A 23377-nucleotide genomic window follows, 5' to 3' on the forward strand; every position below is an offset into this window, starting at 1 on the left:
GTATCCGAAGTTTTAATCCATTGACAAACATGGCTGCCATGGCTAAAAATAGAACATAAGGGTCAAATGCAGTTTTTTGCTTATATCTCCAAAACTAAAGCTTTTAAAGCAAATCTGACATGGGTTAAATTGTTCAATTGGTCAAGATCTATCAGCCCTGATATTTTCAGACAAATCGAACAACCCATTGTTGGGTTGCTGCCACTAAATTGGTAGTTTTGAGGAAATTTTGCAGCTTTTTGTTGTTATCTTGAATATTTTTATAGATAGATATAAACTGTAAACAGCAATAATGTTCAGCAAAGTAAGATCTACAGAAAAGTTAAATGACCAAATTGGTCAATTGACCCCTTAAGGAGTTATTGCCCTTTAAAGACAATTTTACGAAATGTGTTCATCAAGTTTGCTAACATTTAAAAATCTTCTCTTCTGAAACTATTGTTCCTAATACTTCTTAACTTTGAATGAATGTTCCTTCAGGAATCTAGTTTATGAATTGTATCCGAAATTTTGATCCATCAACAAACATGTCGCCATGGCTAAAAATAGAACATAGTGGTGTAATGCAGTTTTTGGCTTATATCTCAGAAACTAAAGCATTTAGAGCAAATCTCACAAGGAATTAAAATGTTCAAAATGTCAAGATCTATCAGCTCTGAAATTTTCAGACACACCGAACAACCCATTGTTGGGTTGCTGCCACTAAATTGGTTGTTTTAAGGAAATTTTGCAGTTTTTGGTTATTATCTTGAATATTATTGAAGATAAAGATAAACTGTAAACAGCAAAAATGTTCAGGAAAGTAAGATCTTCAAAAAAGTTTAAAAATATGACCAAAATTGTCAATTGACCCCTTAAGGAGTTATTGCCCTTTAAAGACAATTTTACACAATTTGTTCATCAAGTTTGCTAACATTTAAAAATCTTCTTCTCTGAAACTACAGGGCCAAATACCTTCAAACTTCATCTAAATGTTCCTTATGATATCTAGTTTATAAATTGTATCCGAAGTTTTAATCCATCGACAAACATGGCTGCCATGGCTAAAAATAGAACATAGGGGTCAAATGCAGTTTTTTGCTTATATCTCCAAAACTAAAGCTTTTAGAGCAAATCTGTAATGGGTTAAAATGTTCAATTGGTCAAGATCTATCAGCCCTGATATTTTCAGACAAATCGAACAACCCATTGTTGGGTTGCTGCCACTAAATTGGTAGTTTTGAGGAAATTTTGCAGCTTTTTGTTGTTATCTTGAATATTTTTATAGATAGATATAAACTGTAAACAGCAATAATGTTCAGCAAAGTAAGATCTACAGAAAAGTTAAATGACCAAATTGGTCAATTGACCCCTTAAGGAGTTATTGCCCTTTAAAGACAATTTTACGAAATGTGTTCATCAAGTTTGCTAACATTTAAAAATCTTCTCTTCTGAAACTATTGTTCCTAATACTTCTTAACTTTGAATGAATGTTCCTTAAGGAATCTAGTTTATGAATTGTATCCGAAATTTTGATCCATCAACAAACATGTCGCCATGGCTAAAAATAGAACATAGTGGTGTAATGCAGTTTTTGGCTTATATCTCAGAAACTAAAGCATTTAGAGCAAATCTCACAAGGAATTAAAATGTTCAAAAGGTCAAGATCTATCAGCCCTGAAATTTTCAGACACACCGAACAACCCATTGTTGGGTTGCTGCCACTAAATTGGTTGTTTTAAGGAAATTTTGCAGTTTTTGGTTATTATCTTGAATATTATTGAAGATAAAGATAAACTGTAAACAGCAAAAATGTTCAGCAAAGTAAGATCTTCAAAAAAGTTTAAAAATATGACCAAAATTGTCAATTGACCCCTTAAGGAGTTATTGCCCTTTAAGGACAATTTTACACAAGTTGTTTTATGTTTTTTAACTTTAAAAATCTTCTCAAATGAATCAAGTTTAAATTTTGTATTTTATTTCCTTGTACGTCAAGAAACATAGACACTATGGCTAAAATTGAACATATGGGTAAAAAGCAAAAATAATCATTGATGAAAGATTTAAGCAAAAAAAATAACAGGTGAGCGATTCAGGCTCTTGAGAGCCTCTTGTTGTGGTTCATCGGACAATTTTTAGTTTTTGTGGTTTAGGTCTATTCGCAGAAATTATAAAGAATAAGTCAAATATATTTAATGTATGGAATAGTTTAGAGGTTAACATGTCTGTCTGGCAGGGTTCATTATGACCTTGACCTCATTTTCATGGTTCATTGGTCAATCATACATTTTGTGATTTTGTCAGTTTATCAGATACTTTTAGCAATAAGTCAACTGTATTTGGTGTATGGAATGGTTGTAAGGTGTACATGTCTGTCTGGCAGGGTTCATATGACCTTGACCTCATTTTCATGGTGCATTGGTCAATGTTAAGTTTATGTGATACTTGTAATAGAACCTTCATATTACAGACTTTCAACATAAATGCAATGATAAGTAAAACAGGCGAGACATTTCAAATTGTGCACTCTTGTTGTATATAAATGTTATATGATATAAACTAAGCTTAAGTGCATCAATTTCTATTTTCTCACTAAAAATTCCTTTCTTAAATTTATGATAAAGTTTAATAAATTATCAAGTTCACTGTTATTTAACCATCAAACAATTATTAAAATATAATTTTGATAATGAAAGTCTATATAAAGTTACTGAATAAAATGTTTTCTACGTATTTCGAATCTTAAAATATGTTATCTCCCTTGTCAAATTATCTCCTCTTATCAATACTGATTTTATAACATATACTTCAAAAATATGACTCAATACATGTTATCATTTATAAACAACTAACTGCTAAGTTTGTTAATCATACAATGTAATCTGTATAAACATTTCTAGGAAGTCATTGTCAAAAAGATAATTAGAGATAATTGCCCTCTAGTGATCAGTCTGTCCGTCTGTCCGTCTGTCCGTAACAAATTATGTCCACTCTATATCTAGAGAACCGTTATGATTTCATACTTTATACTTGACATGTATATTAACCAACACCAGAGTGTGTGACTTAATGTTTGTACAACTTCCTAGGTCAAAGGTCAAGGTCAAAAACTTTGGTTTCAGTTGACAACTACCATGTCCTTTGGTAAAGATCGTGTCCGCTCTATATCTAGAAAACCGTTATGATTTCAAAGTTTATACTTGACATGTATATTATCCAACACCAGAGGGTGTATCATAATGTATGAACAACTTCCTAGGTCAAAGGTCAAGGTCAAAAACTTTAGTTTCAGATAACAATCCCATGTCCTATGGTAAAAATACAAATTTTTTACCACACGTTATTCACAGCGGGGATTTTTTAAAGAGATTCATACTTTTTTTTCAAAATTTTTATAAATTTCGAATTTTTGAAAAGTTTCAAGAAGAAATCTTTAATTGCACAGTATCGCACAATGGATTTATATAACCACATTTATTTTGTGTCAGAAACCTATATTATGTCAAAAATTTGATCACAATTCAAATTCAGACAGTATCAAGCTTGAATATTGTGTCCAAATTTGCCCCAACTGTTCAGGGTTCGACTTCTGCGGTCGTATCAGGCTGCGCTCAGAGAAGCATTTTATTTTACATAAATTGTCATCCTGCCTATTTTTTTTTGCCAAGTTGCTCATCCTGCCTTTTTTTTACTCAAAACTCCTGTCCTGCCTTTTTTAGCTCACCTGGCCCGAAGGGCCAAGTGAGCTTTTCTCATCACTTGGCGTCCGTCGTCCGTCGTCCGTCGTCGTCCGGCGTCGTCCGTCGTCGGCGTTAACTTTTTACATTTTAAACTTCTTCTAGAGAACCACTGAATGGAATAAAACCAAACATGGCATGAATGTTCCTTATGAGGTGCTGACCAAGTGTTGTTACTTTGTAGCCGATCCATCATCCAAGATGGACGCCAGCGGGGGACTTAATTTAACATAGGACCCTATGGGAAATGCATACAAATGACTTCTTTTAGAGAACCACTGAATGGAATGAAACCAAACATGGCATGAATGTTCCTTATGAGGATCTCACCAAGTGTTGTTACTTTGTAGCCGATCCATCATCCAAGATGGCCGCCAGCGGGGAACTTAGTTTAACATAGGACCCTATGGGAAATGCATACAAATGACTTCTTTTAGAGAACCACTGAATGGAATAAAACCAAACATGGCATGAATGTTCCTTATGAGGTGCTGACCATGTGTTGTTACTTTGTAGCCGATCCATCATCCAAGATGGCCGCCATCGGGCAACTTAGTTTAACATAGGACCCTATGGGAAATACATACAAATGTCTTCTTTTAGAGAACCACTGAATGGAATGAAACCAAACATGGCATGAATGTTTCTTATGAGGTGCTGATCAAGTGTTGTTACTTTGTAGCCGATCCATCATCCAAGATGGCCGCCAGCGGGGGACTTAGTTTAACATAGGACCCTATGGGAAATACATAAAAATGTCTTCTTTTAGAGAACCACTGAATGGAATGGAACCAAACATGGCATGAATGTTCCTTATGAGATGCTGACCAAGTGTTGTTACTTTGCAGTCGGTCCATCATCCAAGATGGCCGCCAGCGGGGGACTTAGTTCAACATAGGACCCTATGGGAAATACATACAAATTGCTTTCTTTTTGAGAACCACTGAATGGAATGAAACCAAACATGGCATGAATGTTCCTTATGAGGAATGACCAAGTGTTGTTACTTTGTAGCCGATTCATCATCCAAGATGGCCGCCAGCGGGGGACTTAGTTTAACATAGGACCCTATGGGAAATACATAAAAATGTCTTCTTTTAGAGAACCACTGAATGGAATGGAACCAAACATGGCATGAATGTTCTTTATGAGATGCTGACCAAGTGTTGTTACTTCGCAGTCGGTCCATCATCCAAGATGGCCGCCAGCGGGGGACTTAGTTCAACATAGGACCCTATGGGAAATACATACAAATTGCTTTCTTATAGAGAACCACTGAATGGAATGAAACCAAACATGGCATGAATGTTCCTTATGAGGAATGACCAAGTGTTGTTACTTTGTAGCCGATCCATCATCCAAGATGGCCGCCAGTGGGGGACTTAGTTTAATATAGGACCCTATGGGAAATACATACAAATGTCTTCTTTTAGAGAACCACTGAATGGGATGAAACCAAACATGGCATGAATGTTCCTTATGAGGTGCTGACCAAGTGTTGTTACTTTGCAGTCGGTCCATCATCCAAGATGGCCGACAGCAGGGGACTTAAGTTAACAAAGGACCTAAGGAAAATACATACAAATGTCTTCTTTTAGAGAACCACTGAATGGAATGAAACCAAACATGTCATGAATATTCCTTATGAGATGTTGACCAAGTGTTGTTACTTTGTTGCCGATCCATCATCCAAGATGGCCGCCAGCGGGGGACTTAGTTTTACATAGGACCCTTTGGGAAATACATAAAAATGTCTTCTTTTAGAGAACCAATAAATGGAATGGAACCAAACATGGCATGAATGTTCCATATGAGATGTTGACCAAGTGTTGTTACTTTGCAGCCGATCCATCATCCAAGATGGCCGACAGCGGGGGACTTAGTTTAACATAGGACCCTAAGGGAAATACATACAATTGTCTTCTTTTAGAGAACCACTGAATGGAATTGAACCAAACATGGCATGAATGTTCCTTATGAGTTGCTGACCAAGTGTTGTTACTTGGCAGTCGATCCATCATCCAAGATGGCCGCTAGGGGGGGCTTAGTTTAACATAGGACCCTATATGAAATACATACAAATGTCTTCTTTTAGAGTACCACTGAATGGAATGAAACCAAACATGGCATGAATGTTCCTTATGAAGTGCTGACCAAGTGTTGCTACTTTGTTGGCGATTTACTGTTCAAGATGGCCACCAGGATATTTTATTAAATAACGGGACCAATATTAATCAAAATTTGGCCTGAATCATTATTTGGGTATCTGTTATGATTTTTATCTATCTTTACATGATTTCTAAAACCAAAGTAGAGTCAGGTGAGCGACACAGGCTCTTGAGAGCCTCTAGTTTCAAATTTCTAGCCCCCCCCTCCCCCCCCCCCCCCCCTATAAATCAAATGGTAGCCCCTAAGGCAATAGTAGACAAATTATTACAAATCTTTATAAAACCGTCTGACAGTCATTGCTGGTTACAATAACCGTAGGCTACCTGCAAATAACATTTGTAGGTCTAGAATAGGTACTTCTCTGATAGTAATAAAGATATTATTTTTGACTTTCAACGATTTATTTTTGTTTTCTACGTTCTCATTTTACTACATCATTATACCAAAATAACCTTGATTCTTTAAAGCCCACAACTGATCAAGGTTCATGAATTTTAATAAATTTGCATATCAATTTCCAATATGTAACGTATCTTATTCCGAACTTATGATAAAAAGTCTAAACAGTTAGTTTATGACTTAAGATATGACTTGTGAATGAATAATGATTTATTATAGCTACTGTATCTGAACACTCAAACTATGAATTATCTTGATTCAATTATGTTACACATGGTATGCTTATCACTCAAACATTTGCTATGATTACAATTTGGTTAAAACTATAAAAATAGTTAATAATATTCATAATTCAACTTACCATATTTGAATCCTCGAAATCTGTTTTCACAATTACATATTACAAGTTTAACTAAAACTTGTCAGTGACAAAAATGACTGTGAACCTTCACTTCAAATACCCACACTATTGCCTGCACAATGGCAATAACCTCTAACTTCTAAAAATCTGTGTTTCAATAAAATCTAAATCTATTGATTTTTGTCCTTAGGTTCTTTTTATATATTTTTTGAATATCTAAAATCACCAAATAGTAATTTTTAGGAGTGAAATGATTTCCAAACTTAATTTCAATAACTGTACAGAGGGAATAATTAAATAAAAAATATCAAAATCTCTAATCCTCATGTCATAGTAAGAAAAAATAACAGTGAGAAAGATAAGTCGCCCTGTTAATAAAAAAAAATCAGTATCAAGGTTATTATCAGAAACATAAAATATCATGGCATTAAAGGGACAAGAATCACTTTTTTATATTTAAAAAAATTCCCGATTTTTTAGACAGTTCAATAGTGTTTTAGTACAAATATCTGCAGGTAATGTTAAAAATATATATCAAGTAGTTATTTGTCAGGTTTGTATGCAGTTTTGCCTTAACTGTTATTCATAAGAATAAAGAAATGAATCTGCACTAAACGGGACACACTTAGTTTAGTCTGAATACTCATCATTTGGCAGTACACTTCACCAAAAACCTTGGGGGGAGGGGGGCACTTCCTATATACAAGGTGATAGGACATGCCGCTGAAATCGGTCACCTTTTCATGCTTAAAAATATGTGAATAGATCGGGAAAACTATCAGAAATATATGATAAGGTCAGTAAAGTTTCCATAACTTCTTTGTCTGTTATCTTTCTTGGTGTTCCCTGTTGTGTTTTTATCAACCAATTTTCTCTCTTTTGACACTTTGGTATTCCATTCGTACATTACACACCACATAAAACCCAAACAATATGGGAAAAGGTTACATTTTTACCTACGCAATATATGAAAAGGTATACATTTTTAAAATCTAAATTATATGAAAAGGGTGGGGTAACAGAACCCAAGCGGCTCCCCCTATCAATTAGGTATTAAAGTGCCCCCCGAGCCAAAAATTAATGTAATTATAATAAAACAAAACAACTGATGGCTTAATTAATTTCATGGCATGTCCCATTTTCATCTCAGTATGCATTGTTTGAAAAAATGGAGAAAGTATAAAAAAAATAAGTAATAAACCAAACGAGTACATAAAAAGCATTATAGTTATCTACCCAAAATTATAAAGCACTGATTTCATAGCAATCTTTAATCTCCAACAGTGGTGGATCTAGAATTTTTCATAAGTGGGGTCCCGCTGACTTCCTAATAGGGGGACCACTCCTGTCATGCTTCTGTGATTCCCTATATAATCAACCAATGTTTCCCACATAAGGGGGGGGGGGGGGGGGGGGGGGGGGCTGGGCTTCCCTCTAAATCTGCCTCCGAGAGATGACTAGTCCAAAATACAGCTTAAAGAGGCTACCAGTGATTAATTAAAACAATTTTGGGTAAACTATACTATAATGCAAATGCCGCAAGGGTCATAATGGCTGTCGAAGAATGGCAGTTGCCATCACAACTACAGGTGGGATTGGGGGCCAAGGGGTTAACCTAAAACCAATACCATTATTTCATTTTACACAACATATAAGATTAAATTTCCAAACTAATAATGTGACAAATTTGTGCATGAAGTGTTTCGTAGATTGTGCATTTCTTATTTCGCATCGTTTTTTAGCTCACCGGGGCCCAAAGGGCCCCATGTGAGCTTATGCCATCACTTGGCGTCCGTCGTCGTCCGTCGTCGTCCGTCGTCTGTCGTCGTCGTCTGTCGTCGTAAACTATTTCAAAAATCTTCTGTTCTGAAACTAATGGGCCAAATACCTTCAAACTTTAACAAAATGTTCCATAGGGTATCTAGTTTATAAATTGTATCCGAAGTTTTGATCCATCGACAAACATGGCCGCCATGGCTAAAAATAGAACATAAGGGTCAAATGCAGTTTTTGGCTTATATCTCAAAAACTAAATCTTTTAGAGCAAATGTGACATGGGGTAAATTTGTTTAATTGGTCAAGATCTATCGGCCCTGAAATTTTTAGACGAATCGAACAACCCATTGTTGGGTTGCTGCCACCGAATTGGTAGTTTTAACAAAATTTTGCAATTTTTTGTTATTATTTTGAATATTATTATAGAGATATATAGACTGTAAGCAGCAATAATGTTCAGCAAAGTAAGATCTACAAAAAAGTTAATATGACCATAATTGTCAATTGACCCCTTAAGGAGTTATTGCCCTTTAAAGACAATTTTACACAATTTGTTCATCAAGTTTGCTAACATTTAAAAATCTTCTCCTCTGAAATACAGGTGAGCGATTCAGGCTCTTGAGAGCCTCTTGTTTGTGTTTTCCGTGGTATTCTTTGCTTTCTTTTACTTATTGTTTTTAATTGACCCCATGGTACCTTTTGTGTCTTTGTAAGATGCCTTAGAGAAATGTGTTTACTTTATTGGAAATCATGTTTACTTTTAAGTTTTCTGTATCATATTAAATTTGAAGATGAATATTTTAAATTTTTAACTTAGATATCCTTGTCCACTGGGTGAATTCAATTCTGGTATATTGCAAAGAAGATGACGATCTGTTGCCAATGATATTGTTTGCTGCAACGCACAGTGACTGTTTGGAAATGGTAAGTTAAATAGGCTAATTTTCCATAGAGTCCATTTAGAATATATGATAATTGTGTTTAGAAAATTATCATATTTGAGTATTCCTGTGTTTTTACCTAACATCATGTCTTTTTCAACAATAGGATTATTTATTCCTATGTTTGATGTTTGATGAAGTATTTCTTGGAGCTTGTTTAAAATCAACTGTGATATACTACAACTAAAAAAAAGTATTGCATGGTTTCTATGTTGTTGTCATTTTGACAAATGTGGCATTTTCCATTTGATATCCTCATTTTTGTCGAGCCTGCGACTTTTGTCGCAAAAGCGAGACATAGCGATGCTACATTCCGTCGGTGGCGTCCACAAATATTCACTCTGTGGTTAAAGTTTTTTAAATTTTAATAACTTTCTTAAACTATCTTGGATTTCTACCAAACTTGGACAGAAGCTTGTTTATGATCATAAGATAAAATCCAGAAGTAAATTTTGTAAAAAAAAAATCCTGTTTATCCATATTTTACTTATAAATGGACTTAGTTTTTCTGCCAGTGAACACTTCATATACTCTGTGGTTAAAGATTTTAAAATTTTAATAACTTTCCTAAACTATCCTGGATTTCTACCAAACTTAGACAGAAGCTTGTTTATGATTATAAGAAAGTATCCAGAAATAAATATTATTTTACTTTTTCACTTTCATTAATGATTACACAAAAAAAATCATATTTTTTTTTTTTTTTTAATTTCTCGAAGCTAGTGCCCCTTTAATAAGTTTAATTATTTTCTTTTGCCTGCAATAGTTATTAAGTTGCAATGAAAAAGAAAAGCTAAAAGACAAATACAAAAAAAAATGTTTTCTAAAATTGTAACATATAACGTAACAAAAACTTATTTTATTATACCAAATATACTGTAAATTCAGAAATTATTGCATGTATTTGTTATTGCGATCTTTGAGGAATGGACAAAAATGCGAGATTCATTATTGCTATTTCATGAAAATCTGCATACAGTTATATGTATCAGATATCAGAATGCGAGTTCTTATTATCGCGATACTCACCCAGTCGCATTATTCGCTTAAATAAAAACCTCGCAATAATTTCTGAATTTATAGTAATACTTTTTAATGATAAAGTTAAATTAGGATTTAATACACCTGCTTAATATGTTAAACAAACTTTATCATGTGTCTTCTTGTTTTAGGATGCAATGTTAGCTAAAGAAAGAACATTCACACTTGAACTTGCTAAACTATTTTCAACCCATGTTAAAAATAGACACATTTTGTACGACAGAGTATTTTTCATCAACGCAACCAACTCAGAAGATCCACAAATAGAGCATCTGAAAGAGAAATTGGTAGATATTGCTTTCAAACAATCAACATGGGGACAACGAATGCCAATTTCATGGGTTCCACTTGAACTTCAAATTTCTGAAATGCGTACAAACAATTTCAGTGTTATACCAAAGGAAACAATTCAAGAATTAAACAGATTAAACGATGAATTTTCACTGCCCGAATATTTGATTGATAAATTTTTAAGAATCCAACATTCTCTTGGAAAAATTCTATATTTCAATATTCAAGGGCTCGACAATTTCATAGTTGTACAGCCTACAGTAATGGTGAATATTTTAAGGTCATTTATAACTAACCAAATGTTTTGGCCAGAACAACAAGATTTGAGAAGCATCTTAGAAAACACTGCAAACACTGGTACAGTTAAAAAACTACAGTTGTTTAAACTTTGGTCCCAGTCACCGTTTGATGTTTATCTGCCAACTGATCAGTACAAGGAGTACATTGTCAATATTCTTGTACATCTTGATATACTTGTCCAGCCAAAACATGAAAACAGAGTTGAAACAAGTGATCCCTTATATATGGTACCAAGCGTTGTCAACACTAGATTACCAGGCAAGCTTTGTCCCTGTGAAGAACAGAAAACCATATGCCTGTCTTATTACTTGAAAGAATGTGCTATTCCGTCGGCATTGACTTTTAAGCTCATCGCTGCAGCAGTTAATATATGGCCTTTGAAAGAAATTGATGGACGCCCTTGTCTTTTTTTCCAATCAGCTATTCTAAACATTGATGACAACAATGAACTCTTAATTGTAATCAAAGATCAAAGGTTAATACTCTATTTGACGAACAAGAATTCCAGGAGTTTTATATCACCAGATGTAGCAGCAAGTATTCAAGAATGCATGACGTCAGCTTTACAAAGGGTTTTACATTTTTATAAGGAATGCTTTGGACAGACATCATTAAAGATTTACGAAGTCAGTCTTTTTGAAATAGAAGTAGGATGTATATATAACCAGGAGCCTTGTTTAGTATCACTTGCATGCGCCAAAAGTAAAGAGAGTTGGGTTTGTGAACATAATCCGATCGAGCATGACAAGACGTACTGTTTATACTGGATATTTGAAAAGGTAATGGAGTATCGCAGGAAAAAACATAACTAAATTAACCACAAGGTACCAATATCATTCATTAATCAAGTCGAGGCAAATGATGGATTTGCCTATTATTTTAGGTCTTTTGTTGTCATATAGCTCTTTAACTGTTTCAGTACTTATACATCCTTGGCCCTCAAATATTTGGCTTTAAGTATTCCTGATGAAGTTGAATCCAGAAAAGCGCTTCTGATGCATGAAATTTATAAAGTGTTGGATATCAATGTTCGTGGATTTTGTAGGAAAAGGGAAACCATGAATTTAAAAGTGAAAAAATTTCTATATGAATACATGGCGACTTTGGAAAACCACAAAATCAAATATCCTCGAAAATGTCAGTGTTTCTCAATCAAGAAAAATTGATTCACACAAAAATAAATGAATCCAGTATTAGCTAAGGAGATATGGTGGGATTACAAATACAAAAACTAAAGTCCAAATCAAACATTTAATCAACTGTAGGTCACTGTATGGCCTACAACAATGAGCAAAACATATATTCAGCTGTAAAAGGCCCCCATCAGACAAAATGCGAAGGATTCAAACAAAAAAAAAAAAAACAATGACCTGATGTATGACCTTGAGCATTCCTGGTGAAGGTAAATCCAGAAAAATGCTTCTACACATGAAATTAATAAAATGTTGTTTTCATTTATGGAAATGACTAGACTTAAAAATGTGTGACCTAGTTCAAGGCCGAAATACAAGTATTTGATATCGACAGAATGAAGGACCATAAATTTTCATAAAGCAACATTTCTGTTATAAATTAGGATGTGCTATCCGGTTATCAACAAATATTCTATATAAGATACAGCCAAACTGCAAATTTTTGTAACTATGAAAGAATTTAATAAAAGATTGAGGTAATCCCTGAATTGACAGTTTACCAGTTGAACATAGATTACGTTCATTGACATCTAAAGCCTCACTAAAGACATGAGCATAGACAAACGAGTTGGGTTATATACATACTGTATGAATAGGTATAAGAAGATGTGGTATGGGTGCCAATGAGACAACTCGAGACCTCCATCCAAGTCTCAATTTGTAAAAGTAAACCATGCATGATTTTACTTTGTTTATAGACTTTTGCTTCCTGTTACTTTAAAATAAAATGTTTTCTTGATATAATGTTATTGCATTATGCTTTGAATTTCAACACATGATCTATACATAATGCATAACTTTTTTTTGCCAAGCAAACGAACGCTGCTTGCAGCTCGGAGTGCAAAGGTAAGCAATACAATAATTTCCTTTACGCTTTTATTTCATTAAATAACATAAGAAATTGATTGAATCTAATAAACTGAAATTTATAAAGTGTATATTTATGCTATTTATTTGTTTGCTTTGCATTCCTTATCACCAAAGAGCTTTTATTTCTACATGTAATTATTTTAATATTTTTATATTAAGAAAAAAAAGATGAGTAATAAGAGTAATCACATGCAGTTCAATTGCAATAATTATATGTTTTGTGCAATATATTTTTGTCTCAAGTCAACAAAATTGAAAAAACATGACTAATAAGCTGAGCTGTTTCTAGCAGTGGAATTAGTTTGTGATTAGGTCAAGTTTTGTGGGTGCCACTAATGGGAGGTCAATGATATTTGGTATGCAGATGTAATGTAAGCATTGGCACATTTCATTTCCATGGAGATTATTTGACCCAACCCCTTATATTGATTTTGAAACTTTATCTTAGTTTACATGAATTAGTTTTTGATTAGGTCAGTTTAATGGGAACTATTAGCGGTATGTCAGAGATAGTTGGTATGCAGATGTATTAACATTGGCACATTTCGATGAACATGATGATGATGTTTTGCATTATTTACATGTTAAAATTTGTGAATAGATCAGTTTAAGATAAAGGACTAATGTTCGATCAATGATATTTAGTATGTAGTTGTAAAGGCATTTGAAAGTCGGATTTCCATTGAGATTATATGGCCCCAACAACTCATCATGGTTCTTTGATTTAGGAACGTTTACATAGTTTCCAAGTTAAAGTTTTAAGTTAAATTTAGTTTAAATGCAACCACTTATGATAAGTCAATGGTATTTGGTACGCAGTTTAAAAGGCATTGCCATTCATATTTCCATGGAGGTTATTCGTTGTGTTATTTGGCCTTGCACCTTTAGTTATGGTTCATTGACTTTGAATGAATAGCATTGTTTACATGAATAAATATTGACATTTTAATTTCAACATTTGCATTATACCATCACAATTACAAGATGCGAGACATATCTCTATGTCAACAGTTTATTAATAATACAGATGAAAACGTCTTTAGATTTCTTAAACAAACAGAAAGTACACATAGATATAGGAAGATTTGTTATGAGTGCCAATGAGACAACTCTCTCATCCAAGTCACAATTTGTAAAAGTAAACCATTATAGGTCAAAGTACGGTCTTCAACACGGAGCCTTGGCTCACACCGAAGAGTAAGCTATAAAGGACCCCAAAAATGACATGTGTTAAACCATTCAAACGGGAAAACCAACGGTCTAATCTATATAAAAAACGAGAAACACTTATGAACCACATCAACAAACGACAACTACTGAACATCAGATTCCTGACTTTGGACAGGTGCAAATAAATGCAGCGGGTTTAAACGTTTTAACATGCATGTTTTTGCAGAAAGCATGCATACTTAATAGATACTACTGTTTAATTTCAACATTAATCTCAACTACATCATCAATTAAAAACAAGGTTTTGATAAATGAGAACAAATCAACATTTTCTACTTTAGGTCTAGAAGAAGAAACTTTGCATCTAAGTCCAAATGACCAGCATCTGGTGCGGATAGCAAACAAAATCCATATAAACAATTTTTTCGCGTTCATTACCAATCTTGGTTTAACAACAGCTGAATGGGAAGAAATAGAACATTATTACCATAAGAATGGACCTTTGGGTTCAAAACTGATGGCCATGTATAAGCTTCAAACAAAAAGGGAAAGCAAATTCCAAACAGTGAAATTCAAAGATTTTTCAGATGCTTTTGAAAGAATGAATATGTCTCATTCCCTTTGTCAGGTAAGATTACATTTATTATGCTTTTTGTCTCACCTGCTATGAAAGTTGAAGAATGTGAGACATAGAGATTACAAACTGGCAACAGCAGTGTTAAATATGTATATGTGTTTCCATCTGTCATAGGTCTATCATCTTTGACCTCATTTTCATGGCTCAGTGACTGCTTTACAACATGAATAGTTTCTTGTCATGTGATTTTCTCACTTATTCTGAAAAACAGGATTACTACATTGGTGTATTGGTTCCTTGCAACGTCTTCATGTGTGTCTGACAGGGTTCACGTGACCTCGACCTCATTTCAAAATAAGTGATCAAGGTTACATCGTTTCTCAGGAACTAAAAGCAGTAGGTCAACTATGTGGTATATAGATTAAATGGAGTAAAAGGAGTACATGTTATTTTGTTCTGATTTTGTCTATTTGTTTGATTCTATAAGCAAAAGCAAAAGAGCCACTATGTTTGGTGTATGGAATGATTGTAAGGTGTACATGACTGTTTGACTGGCTTCGTCTGACTTCAGAAACTATAATCAATAGGCTACCTAGCTATATTTAGTGAATGGTATGAATGTAAGGTTTACACAACTGTCTGCAAGGTTTGATCTGACCTTGACCTTGTTTACATTGATCATTGATTTATATTTGATTTATGTGATACTTGCAGTAAAACCTTCATATAACAGACTTGTATACTGCATGGTCATATCTATACTATTATATAAGAAGACCTCATTTTGTGTGTCGCTTCTCTTCCTTCCATAATGAATTAATCGGCATGCCTCTGTGTCCTATAGGTACCATGCATAGTCGCATTTGTCATTATCGATTATGATTATTCCGTTTGGGTTATTTTGGGAGAAAAACGAAAATAAAGGCGTCCGGATATTGTTTCCGTCATCGGACGGACTTTTAAGTCATAGACAAGACTTCCGTTTAGGACTATGTACTTGGGGGACAGGACAATTTTTGTTTAGCCCTCCCTCTTTTTTCCAAAATCCGTTATTTTTTTGTTTTCTATAAATTTCAATTATTTTCTACGGCGGTCACTGATATATTATATATAGAGTCTCTATATTAGTGATTGCAATGGATAGTAAACTTGGAATTGATAGCAAATAGCAAATACACTTTATTTATCCTGAGTATATGTATGTTCATAGTATACAGAAAAATGCGGAAATAATTGAAATTAATAGAAAAAAATAACGGATTTTGGAAAAAAAGGGTGAGGGCTAATAAAAAATTTGTCCTGTCCCCAAGTACCTATGACTTTTGATACCTTTCCTGAAATTCTCAAGTCATAAAATCTTTTACATAAATTCATCTTGCAACTGTTCACATAATTTCTACCTCGCTATAAATCCCCGCGGGTATGTTCTAGTGTAATTTTAAAGGAACAAATAATTAAGTCTGCTCTTTGGTCGGGTTGTTGTCTCTTTGACATATTCCCCATTTCCATTCTCAATTTTATTATTAAGTGAATTTAAGTTATCTATTGATGTATTGAATAAAACTGTAGTGTTAATTATAAATTGTGGAAACATTTTTGGTTACATAACAAATTGTTTGCATATGACATTCAAGTTCTACGGTAATTCATTATACCACTGTTTACAAAGGAGGGGTAAACTGATGTTACGTTGATATGTCTGTTTTATAAAATGTAGGGCACAATTTTCTCAAATACAAATCAGAGAGTTCCTGAAATTTGGTATCAAACTAAGCATGCTATACTTAATACAATTGAACTTTAATTTAAATTAATTCAATTAATATAATTATGTTTGTAAGTCCCCTACCAACGAAGTCGAAGGGGACTTTAGGCTTGCATTCCGTCCGTCTGTCTGTCCGTCAGTCCGGCAAATCAGTTTTCCACACTTTTTTTCTTCATGCTTGAAGATATTGATTTGATATTTGGTGTATTGCTTTATATTGACAAGTTACAGACCAAGTTTGAATTTTATTCCGGTTTGACGATTTTGTGCAGAGTTATGGTTCTTTGACTTGGAAAACTCACAAAAAAAAATCAGTTTTCTGTACTTTTTTTTTGTCATTCTTGAAGATATTGATTCGATAATTGGTATATAGTTCTATCATGACAAGTTACAGTTCAAGTTTGAATTTTATTTCCGTCTAATGATTTTGTGCAGAGTTATGGTCCTTGGAAAATTCACTCAAATAATCAGTTTTCCGCACTTTTTTTCGTCATGCTTGAAGACATTGATTTATAAAATTGGTATATAGTTTTATCATGACTAGTTACAAATCAAGTTAGAATTTTGTTCCAATACAATGATTTTTTAACCGGAAGGGGACTTTGTATTGCCATGCAATACTCACAAAATTCTGTTTATTCTACATTGGCTGGAGGTATAGGGGAGGGTTGAGATCCCACAAAACTGGTTTAACCCCACCGCATGTATGTGCCTGTCCCAAGTCAGGAGCCTCTGGCGTTTGTTTGTCTTGTACCTCCGGGTGTGGGATTTTCTCGCTGTGTTAAAGACTTAAAGTTCAATATGAGATATATTACAAAATCTGAATATGATTTAAGATTAAAAGAAAACATAGTCAAGACGAGAACAAATTAACAATTAATATGAGTATGTTTTGCAAGATACATGTAGGCTGCCTGGAAAAAAGGGCAAGTAATTTAGACTGCCACTGGAAATTTAGGTAAGGCAGAAATGTTTACTTACAATAGGCCACCTACGTGACTACCAGGTAATTTTCCGGCACAGTCAAGCGGACAACACAAATTACAAAGAGGTTTTCTGTCAGACCGTAGGAAGTCTATGTGATAAATATCTATATCTCAGTCATACTTGGGGAAAATATTGGATATTGTCTCACATGAATAAGATGAATGTCAAATTAAACAAGAGCTACTCCTACTATGTAATATATGTTGGATTCAGAAAGACGCCCATCTGACATCTTAGTAAAGTAAGATTCCACAATGACAGCTGATTCTATGTGCCTCTCATCGAATTTCTTTTTAGTTTCTCAAATCGACATCCAAATCTTTGCTTCTTTAATCAACGTCCTTTTTCTATTCTTTGTACAACAATTTCATGATAATGAACAACATTATTTAATGACACCATTCACATCTTAAAGACTCATATGACTGAAATATTTTGGATAGAAAAAGAAGAAAAGGAATAAATGCAGTGACTTTTTCAGCCGACATTCTTTCTGTTCTAAATTGAAACCGCCAACATCAAGGACCGGAGCAATAAATGTCGGTCCTTCATTTACTTTAGGGGTTCAAATATCATTCCTAATATAGAACTACACTTAGCTTACCATCACAACTTTTATTTTGTTTTAACATATAACATGAATATCCATCCAATAATAGAAATTTTACGTTACAGATATTCAGAGAAAACACTGATTTCATAGGTATGTGAAATTTAGAGCCTAACAATCAAAACAATACAGGTTATGGGATTTTAAGAATGAGATGCACACACAAAAAAATCCAAGAGAATTCATTCATTGAAATTAAACTTATTTGACAATAATTTATATTCATAAAAAAAGTGTTTTACCGAAATTATCTGTGAACTTTGATTTCTCAGCATACGTTAAAGTTTAGGACATTTTTTTTACGATCGCAAAATTTTTGCAGCCTTATTATGGACTGACAATGTTGTCACCCGAAGACATTTTGTTTCCAGACAATACTTTAGTATAAGTCAATGAATCCCTATAACATTGAATAAATGGGGTTCTTAGATATGTTGAATCTAACTGTGTATTTAGATTTTATATTTTGGGTCCGTTTTCAAATTGGTCCACATGGAGTTCCAGGTGGTCCAAAATTAAACTTTTGTTTGATTTTATCAAATATTGAATTGTTGGGGTTCTTTGACATGCTGATTCTAACCATGTATTTAGATTTTGGATATTGGACCATAATAGGTAATTGTCAAAATGTAAAATTTTCTTAGACCACGTACATTCATTCTTTCTCAGAAACCTATGCTGTGTCAAATATCTAATCACAATCCAAATTCAAAGCTGTATCCAGCTTGAATGTTGTGTCCATACTTGCCCTAACTGTTCAGGCTTTGACCTCTGCAGTCGTAGCGAGATACGCCCTGTGGAGCATTGTATTTTTACTTGTACTGATATAAAAGTGTATTAATTTTACTGCACGAGACGCACATTTTAATTAATAATGTCTTCAGTGATGATGATGGCCAAAATATTTGAAAATCCAAAACCTAATAATAAAATATTGAAAGAGCTGTTCAAACCAAAAAGTCAAATGTGGAAAAGGAATCGGAGCTCTGCATGATAGAGCTATATTCCTTAATTTGTCCACTACCGACGAAGTCGAAGGGGACTATAGGTTTGCACTCCGTCTGTCTGTCTGTCCATCCGTCAGTCCGGCAAATCAGTTTTCCAAACTTGTTTTCTTTGTCCATAAAGTTATTGATTTGATATTTGGTGTATTGTTTTGTCATGACAAGTTACAGATCAAGTTCGAATTTTGTTCCCGTCTGATGATTTTGTGCAGAGTTATGGTCCTTGGACTTAGAAAATTCACTCAAATAATCAGTTTTCCTCACTTTTTTTCGTCATGCTTACATATATTGATTTGATAATTGTAATATAGTTTTATCATGACAAGTTACAGATTGAGTTCGAATTTTGTTTCGGTCTGATGATTTTGTGCAGAGTTATGGTCCTTGGACATAGAAAATTCACATAAATAGTCAGTTTTTCCACACTTTTTTTCGTCATGCTTGAAGATATTGACTTGATATTTGATATATAGTTTACACCATGACAAGTTATAGATCAGGTTAGCATTTTCTTCCTGTACAATGAATTTTTAACCGGTAGGGGACTATGTATTGCTATGCAATACTCTCAGAATGCTTGTTTAAGATGATATTACTGGTACTGTTCATTATTTGACTTCATATATACCGATATTTATTATTGAACTGTGCATGGTTAACTAATTGTAAATAATGCTGACCTGAATGATAGTATTTTAATATTTGATGTGACCAAATGCATGGTTCAATGATTGAAAAACTCGGTTACATGGTATACAAATATCCTCAAATCTATCTTAATTTTGAATTTCTTTATGATTTCAAATTATAATTAGATGGTAACCGCGTACATTGAGTACTAAAGCATTCCGCACACACAGTTTAATCACTATTTACCAATTACTATTTACTTTTATTTTAAAGACATTGCCAGTAGTAAATTACAAAAAATCCCTTCAGACGAAGATCTGAAAATGTTGCCTCGGGAATTGGGAAACTGCATTATTCAACTTGGATTGGAATTAGGAATAAGCTTTTCCAGTATTGAAGAAACCATGTACAGATATCCTAAGGACATGTACGAACAGTTATATGACATTCTAAAAAAATGGAAACAATCAAGCAAATCAAGGCCATCAGTACTCAAATTAATGAAAGCTCTCCAGCAAACACAATCTGGTGGAATGAAATTTCTACGAGAGCAGTACAAAATTAATTGAAAATACATGTAGTCAAAACAACTTCCATATTATAATCTCATCTGAAGAATGTGTAGTAAACTTTAAATAAAAATCTACAGTTTAATGAATTGTTTTCACAATATTTGTGTAATACCTTAATGATACTATTTATTGATTAGGATTTTCTGTGATTATGAATGTCATTTTGAAAGTCAAAATCAATTAGGTTGACCTCACGAATTGGAAACACTTTATTTTTTAGGAAACAAAGGTTATTATATTTTATCGACTACTGACCTGGCTGTCTGTCTAGTCCAAAATTTTATGATAATGTTTCTCAAGCTGTTTGTGACTTTGCAGTGAATAACTAATAGGTCAAAAATAATTTTCATTTATTAGATGAATTTCTTACTATTCACAATCCTACTGAGGTTGGTGAGAGAAATATGGCTATAGTTGCAACAATTTTTGAACTATTAAATATACCATTAGCAAAAAAATAATTGAAGGAACCTGTTTTTAATATTTAGGAATTATTTTAGATACAACAAAAATGGTATCTAAAATTGCTACCTATAGTAAAGGTGCAAAGAACTTGTGAGTTTATTTTCAAAATATCCTCAAAATCTTCTTGTGCATAGAGGGAATTACAACAATTGTCAGGTCATTTTAATTTTACCACAAGGTATCTTGTAATTACGATTATGATAAAGTAACTTGAGAATCTGCTGATGTGCTTGTAGTAGGTCATATAACACTGTCTTCTGTAAATATTAATCCTCTTTTTACATGTTTATCAGTTATATTTTAGCTCACCTAGCCTCAAAGGCCATGTGAGCTTTTTTCCATCACTTGGCGTCCAACAGATGAAGAGAAATTCTGAACAGCAAAAATAACCAGGACAATAAGATCTTCAAATAAGTGATTTGGCAGAAATCGTCAATTGACCCCTTTATAGGAGATGTTGCTTTTGAATGAAAATGTTTACACATTTTGGCAATTTTTGCAGAAACTATAGTAGATAGAGAGAATCTTTTAGTAGTAAAAATGTTCAGAAAAATTAGATCTACAAATAAGTCAACAGTGAACGAAATCATCAATATATCCCTAATCCCTAATCTATAGGAGTTATTGCCTTTAAAAGAAATTTTTTTTTCTCAATTTGCAAACATTATTATAGACAGAGTGAAATTATGATAAGCAAAAATGTTCAGCAAAATAAGATCTACAAATAAGTCAACATGGCAGATCTTGTAATCCGACTCCTTATACGAGTAATTTCACTTAAGGTGGTATGGGAGTAATAATATTAGTATAAATTAAAAATGATAGAATTTGTTCATACTTTGCCAAAACGTAGTACATATTGATATATGTTCAAAACTATAATAAAACTGATAGGTCACCGAGCATTTTTTCAAGCTACAGGTTGTGACAAAATGACACATTTTGTATGGATTATACAGGAAAAAGCATCGTTATGTAAAATAGAAACCGGAAGATAGCTTTTAGAAAATGCTTTGGGAATATCAAAAGAAAAGATAGGTTCACCGTACGTTTTTCCGCCTAAAATACAAAATAGCAAAATTTCATGTAGATTCCTTCAGAAAATGAACTATTTCAGAGTTACTTCCCCTTAAAATGCCAATTTAAAAACATTAAAAATCAAGCAAAAATAATCTACGCTTGTAAAAATATTAATATTTATGAGTTAAAATCTTATAAATTTGTTCTTTTAAATGATCATTCACATTAGTTATCTGCATTCCTGCATCAGATTTTGCTAACTTGATTGAAAATTTGGACCTTAGGCAGTTCTCTGTTTTTTACAATCCAAGATGGCGAACGACACCCATACTACCTTAAACGACGGTTTTTACCCATTTTTTGCTTTTTTTTTTGCAGAATCATAATAGATAGAGAGAAACTGTGATTGTCAATGAAGTTAAGCATAATGAGATCTACAAATAATTCAACGTGGCCTTTATGTCAAACCACCCCTCATATAGCTTATTTCCCCTGAATGATAACTTTTACCCTTTTGTTTGCATTTTTGTGAAAAAAAACTATAGTGGATAGAGAAAGAGAGACTTTCAAAGCAAAACATATCAGCAAAATAAGATCTACAAGTATTTATTGCCCATAAATGGAGCATTTTTTTTTTCACTAATTCCTATAATTTTGCTAATTATTTCAAAAACTTTAATAGAGAAGTCTAAACTGTAACAGTAAAAATGATCATAAATACTAGATCTACGAAAATGCCACTGAATAATATTTACGAGTAAACAAAATACTTGATTGCAATAAAAGTAAAATAAATATTATATGCAGGTGAGAGATTCAGGCTCTTGGGAGCCTTTTGTTTATTATTCACTTATGTATGTATTTTTATTATTTGTTAGTTTGTTGATGAGTCTGAGCTAAGACACAGATCAGGACCATCTGTAAATATTGATTTTATCTCTAATTGAAGAAACATGTGTTTTTTGTTTAATATGACATATTACATACTCTTATGTACCTAGCATTTTAATTATTTGTTTTGTCTGCATTAAAGAAAATATTGTAAATAATTATTGTTTATTTTGATAATTGCATGCTTCTCATTCTTCTGCTCTTTTAACTTTATTCAAATTCTAATTTAAATATCACTATTGTTCATATAAATATTATGTAAACAGAGTTCTATTTCTTGGTCATGGAGGGTTTACAGGTCTTATTTCCATACTCCCTACTTTCAAAATACAATTCCTTGAAGGTCACTAAGCTGCTTAGCACTCGAGTGTTTAGATCCTTATAAAATTAAACACTTGTCTAATTTCTTATGTCCGCAAGTAATCAAATTCATATAATTCTTTCTCCACCGTCAATTCATCCCCGTCTTATCCTAGCCTCCTGCTGCAAGACGAAGCATCGTTTTATCATCTTTTAGCAACATCAATCCGGTGATTTGACGAAGTTTCCTGTCCATGGCCGAGGGTTTGACCAAGATTGTCTTTAGGGCCTGGAGTTAAATTTCCTATAGCTGAGAATCAGACTCCCAA

The 23377-nt window shown here is 33.3% G+C and overlaps 1 protein-coding gene across 1 annotated transcript in view; it reads left to right on the forward strand.

Annotated features, from left to right (window-relative positions):
• LOC127705774 (uncharacterized) overlaps positions 1 to 22906 on the forward strand; it is a 158686-nt gene extending 135780 nt beyond the window's left edge. Inside the window, exons 15-20 of the mRNA XM_052210128.1 lie at positions 9239 to 9345; positions 10535 to 11773; positions 13000 to 13033; positions 14569 to 14855; positions 18232 to 18259; positions 20074 to 22906. Of these exons, the coding sequence (XP_052066088.1) occupies positions 9239 to 9345; positions 10535 to 11773; positions 13000 to 13033; positions 14569 to 14855; positions 18232 to 18259; positions 20074 to 20369 (1991 nt within the window). The 3' untranslated portion in view covers positions 20370 to 22906. The remainder of the gene's footprint in view (positions 1 to 9238; positions 9346 to 10534; positions 11774 to 12999; positions 13034 to 14568; positions 14856 to 18231; positions 18260 to 20073) is intronic.
• The last annotated feature ends 471 nt before the right edge of the window (positions 22907 to 23377 follow it).

The sequence above is a fragment of the Mytilus californianus genome, unplaced genomic scaffold (assembly GCF_021869535.1).
Source record: "Mytilus californianus isolate M0D057914Y unplaced genomic scaffold, xbMytCali1.0.p SCAF_6, whole genome shotgun sequence".
In the NCBI taxonomy this organism is placed as follows: Eukaryota; Metazoa; Mollusca; class Bivalvia; order Mytilida; family Mytilidae; genus Mytilus; species Mytilus californianus.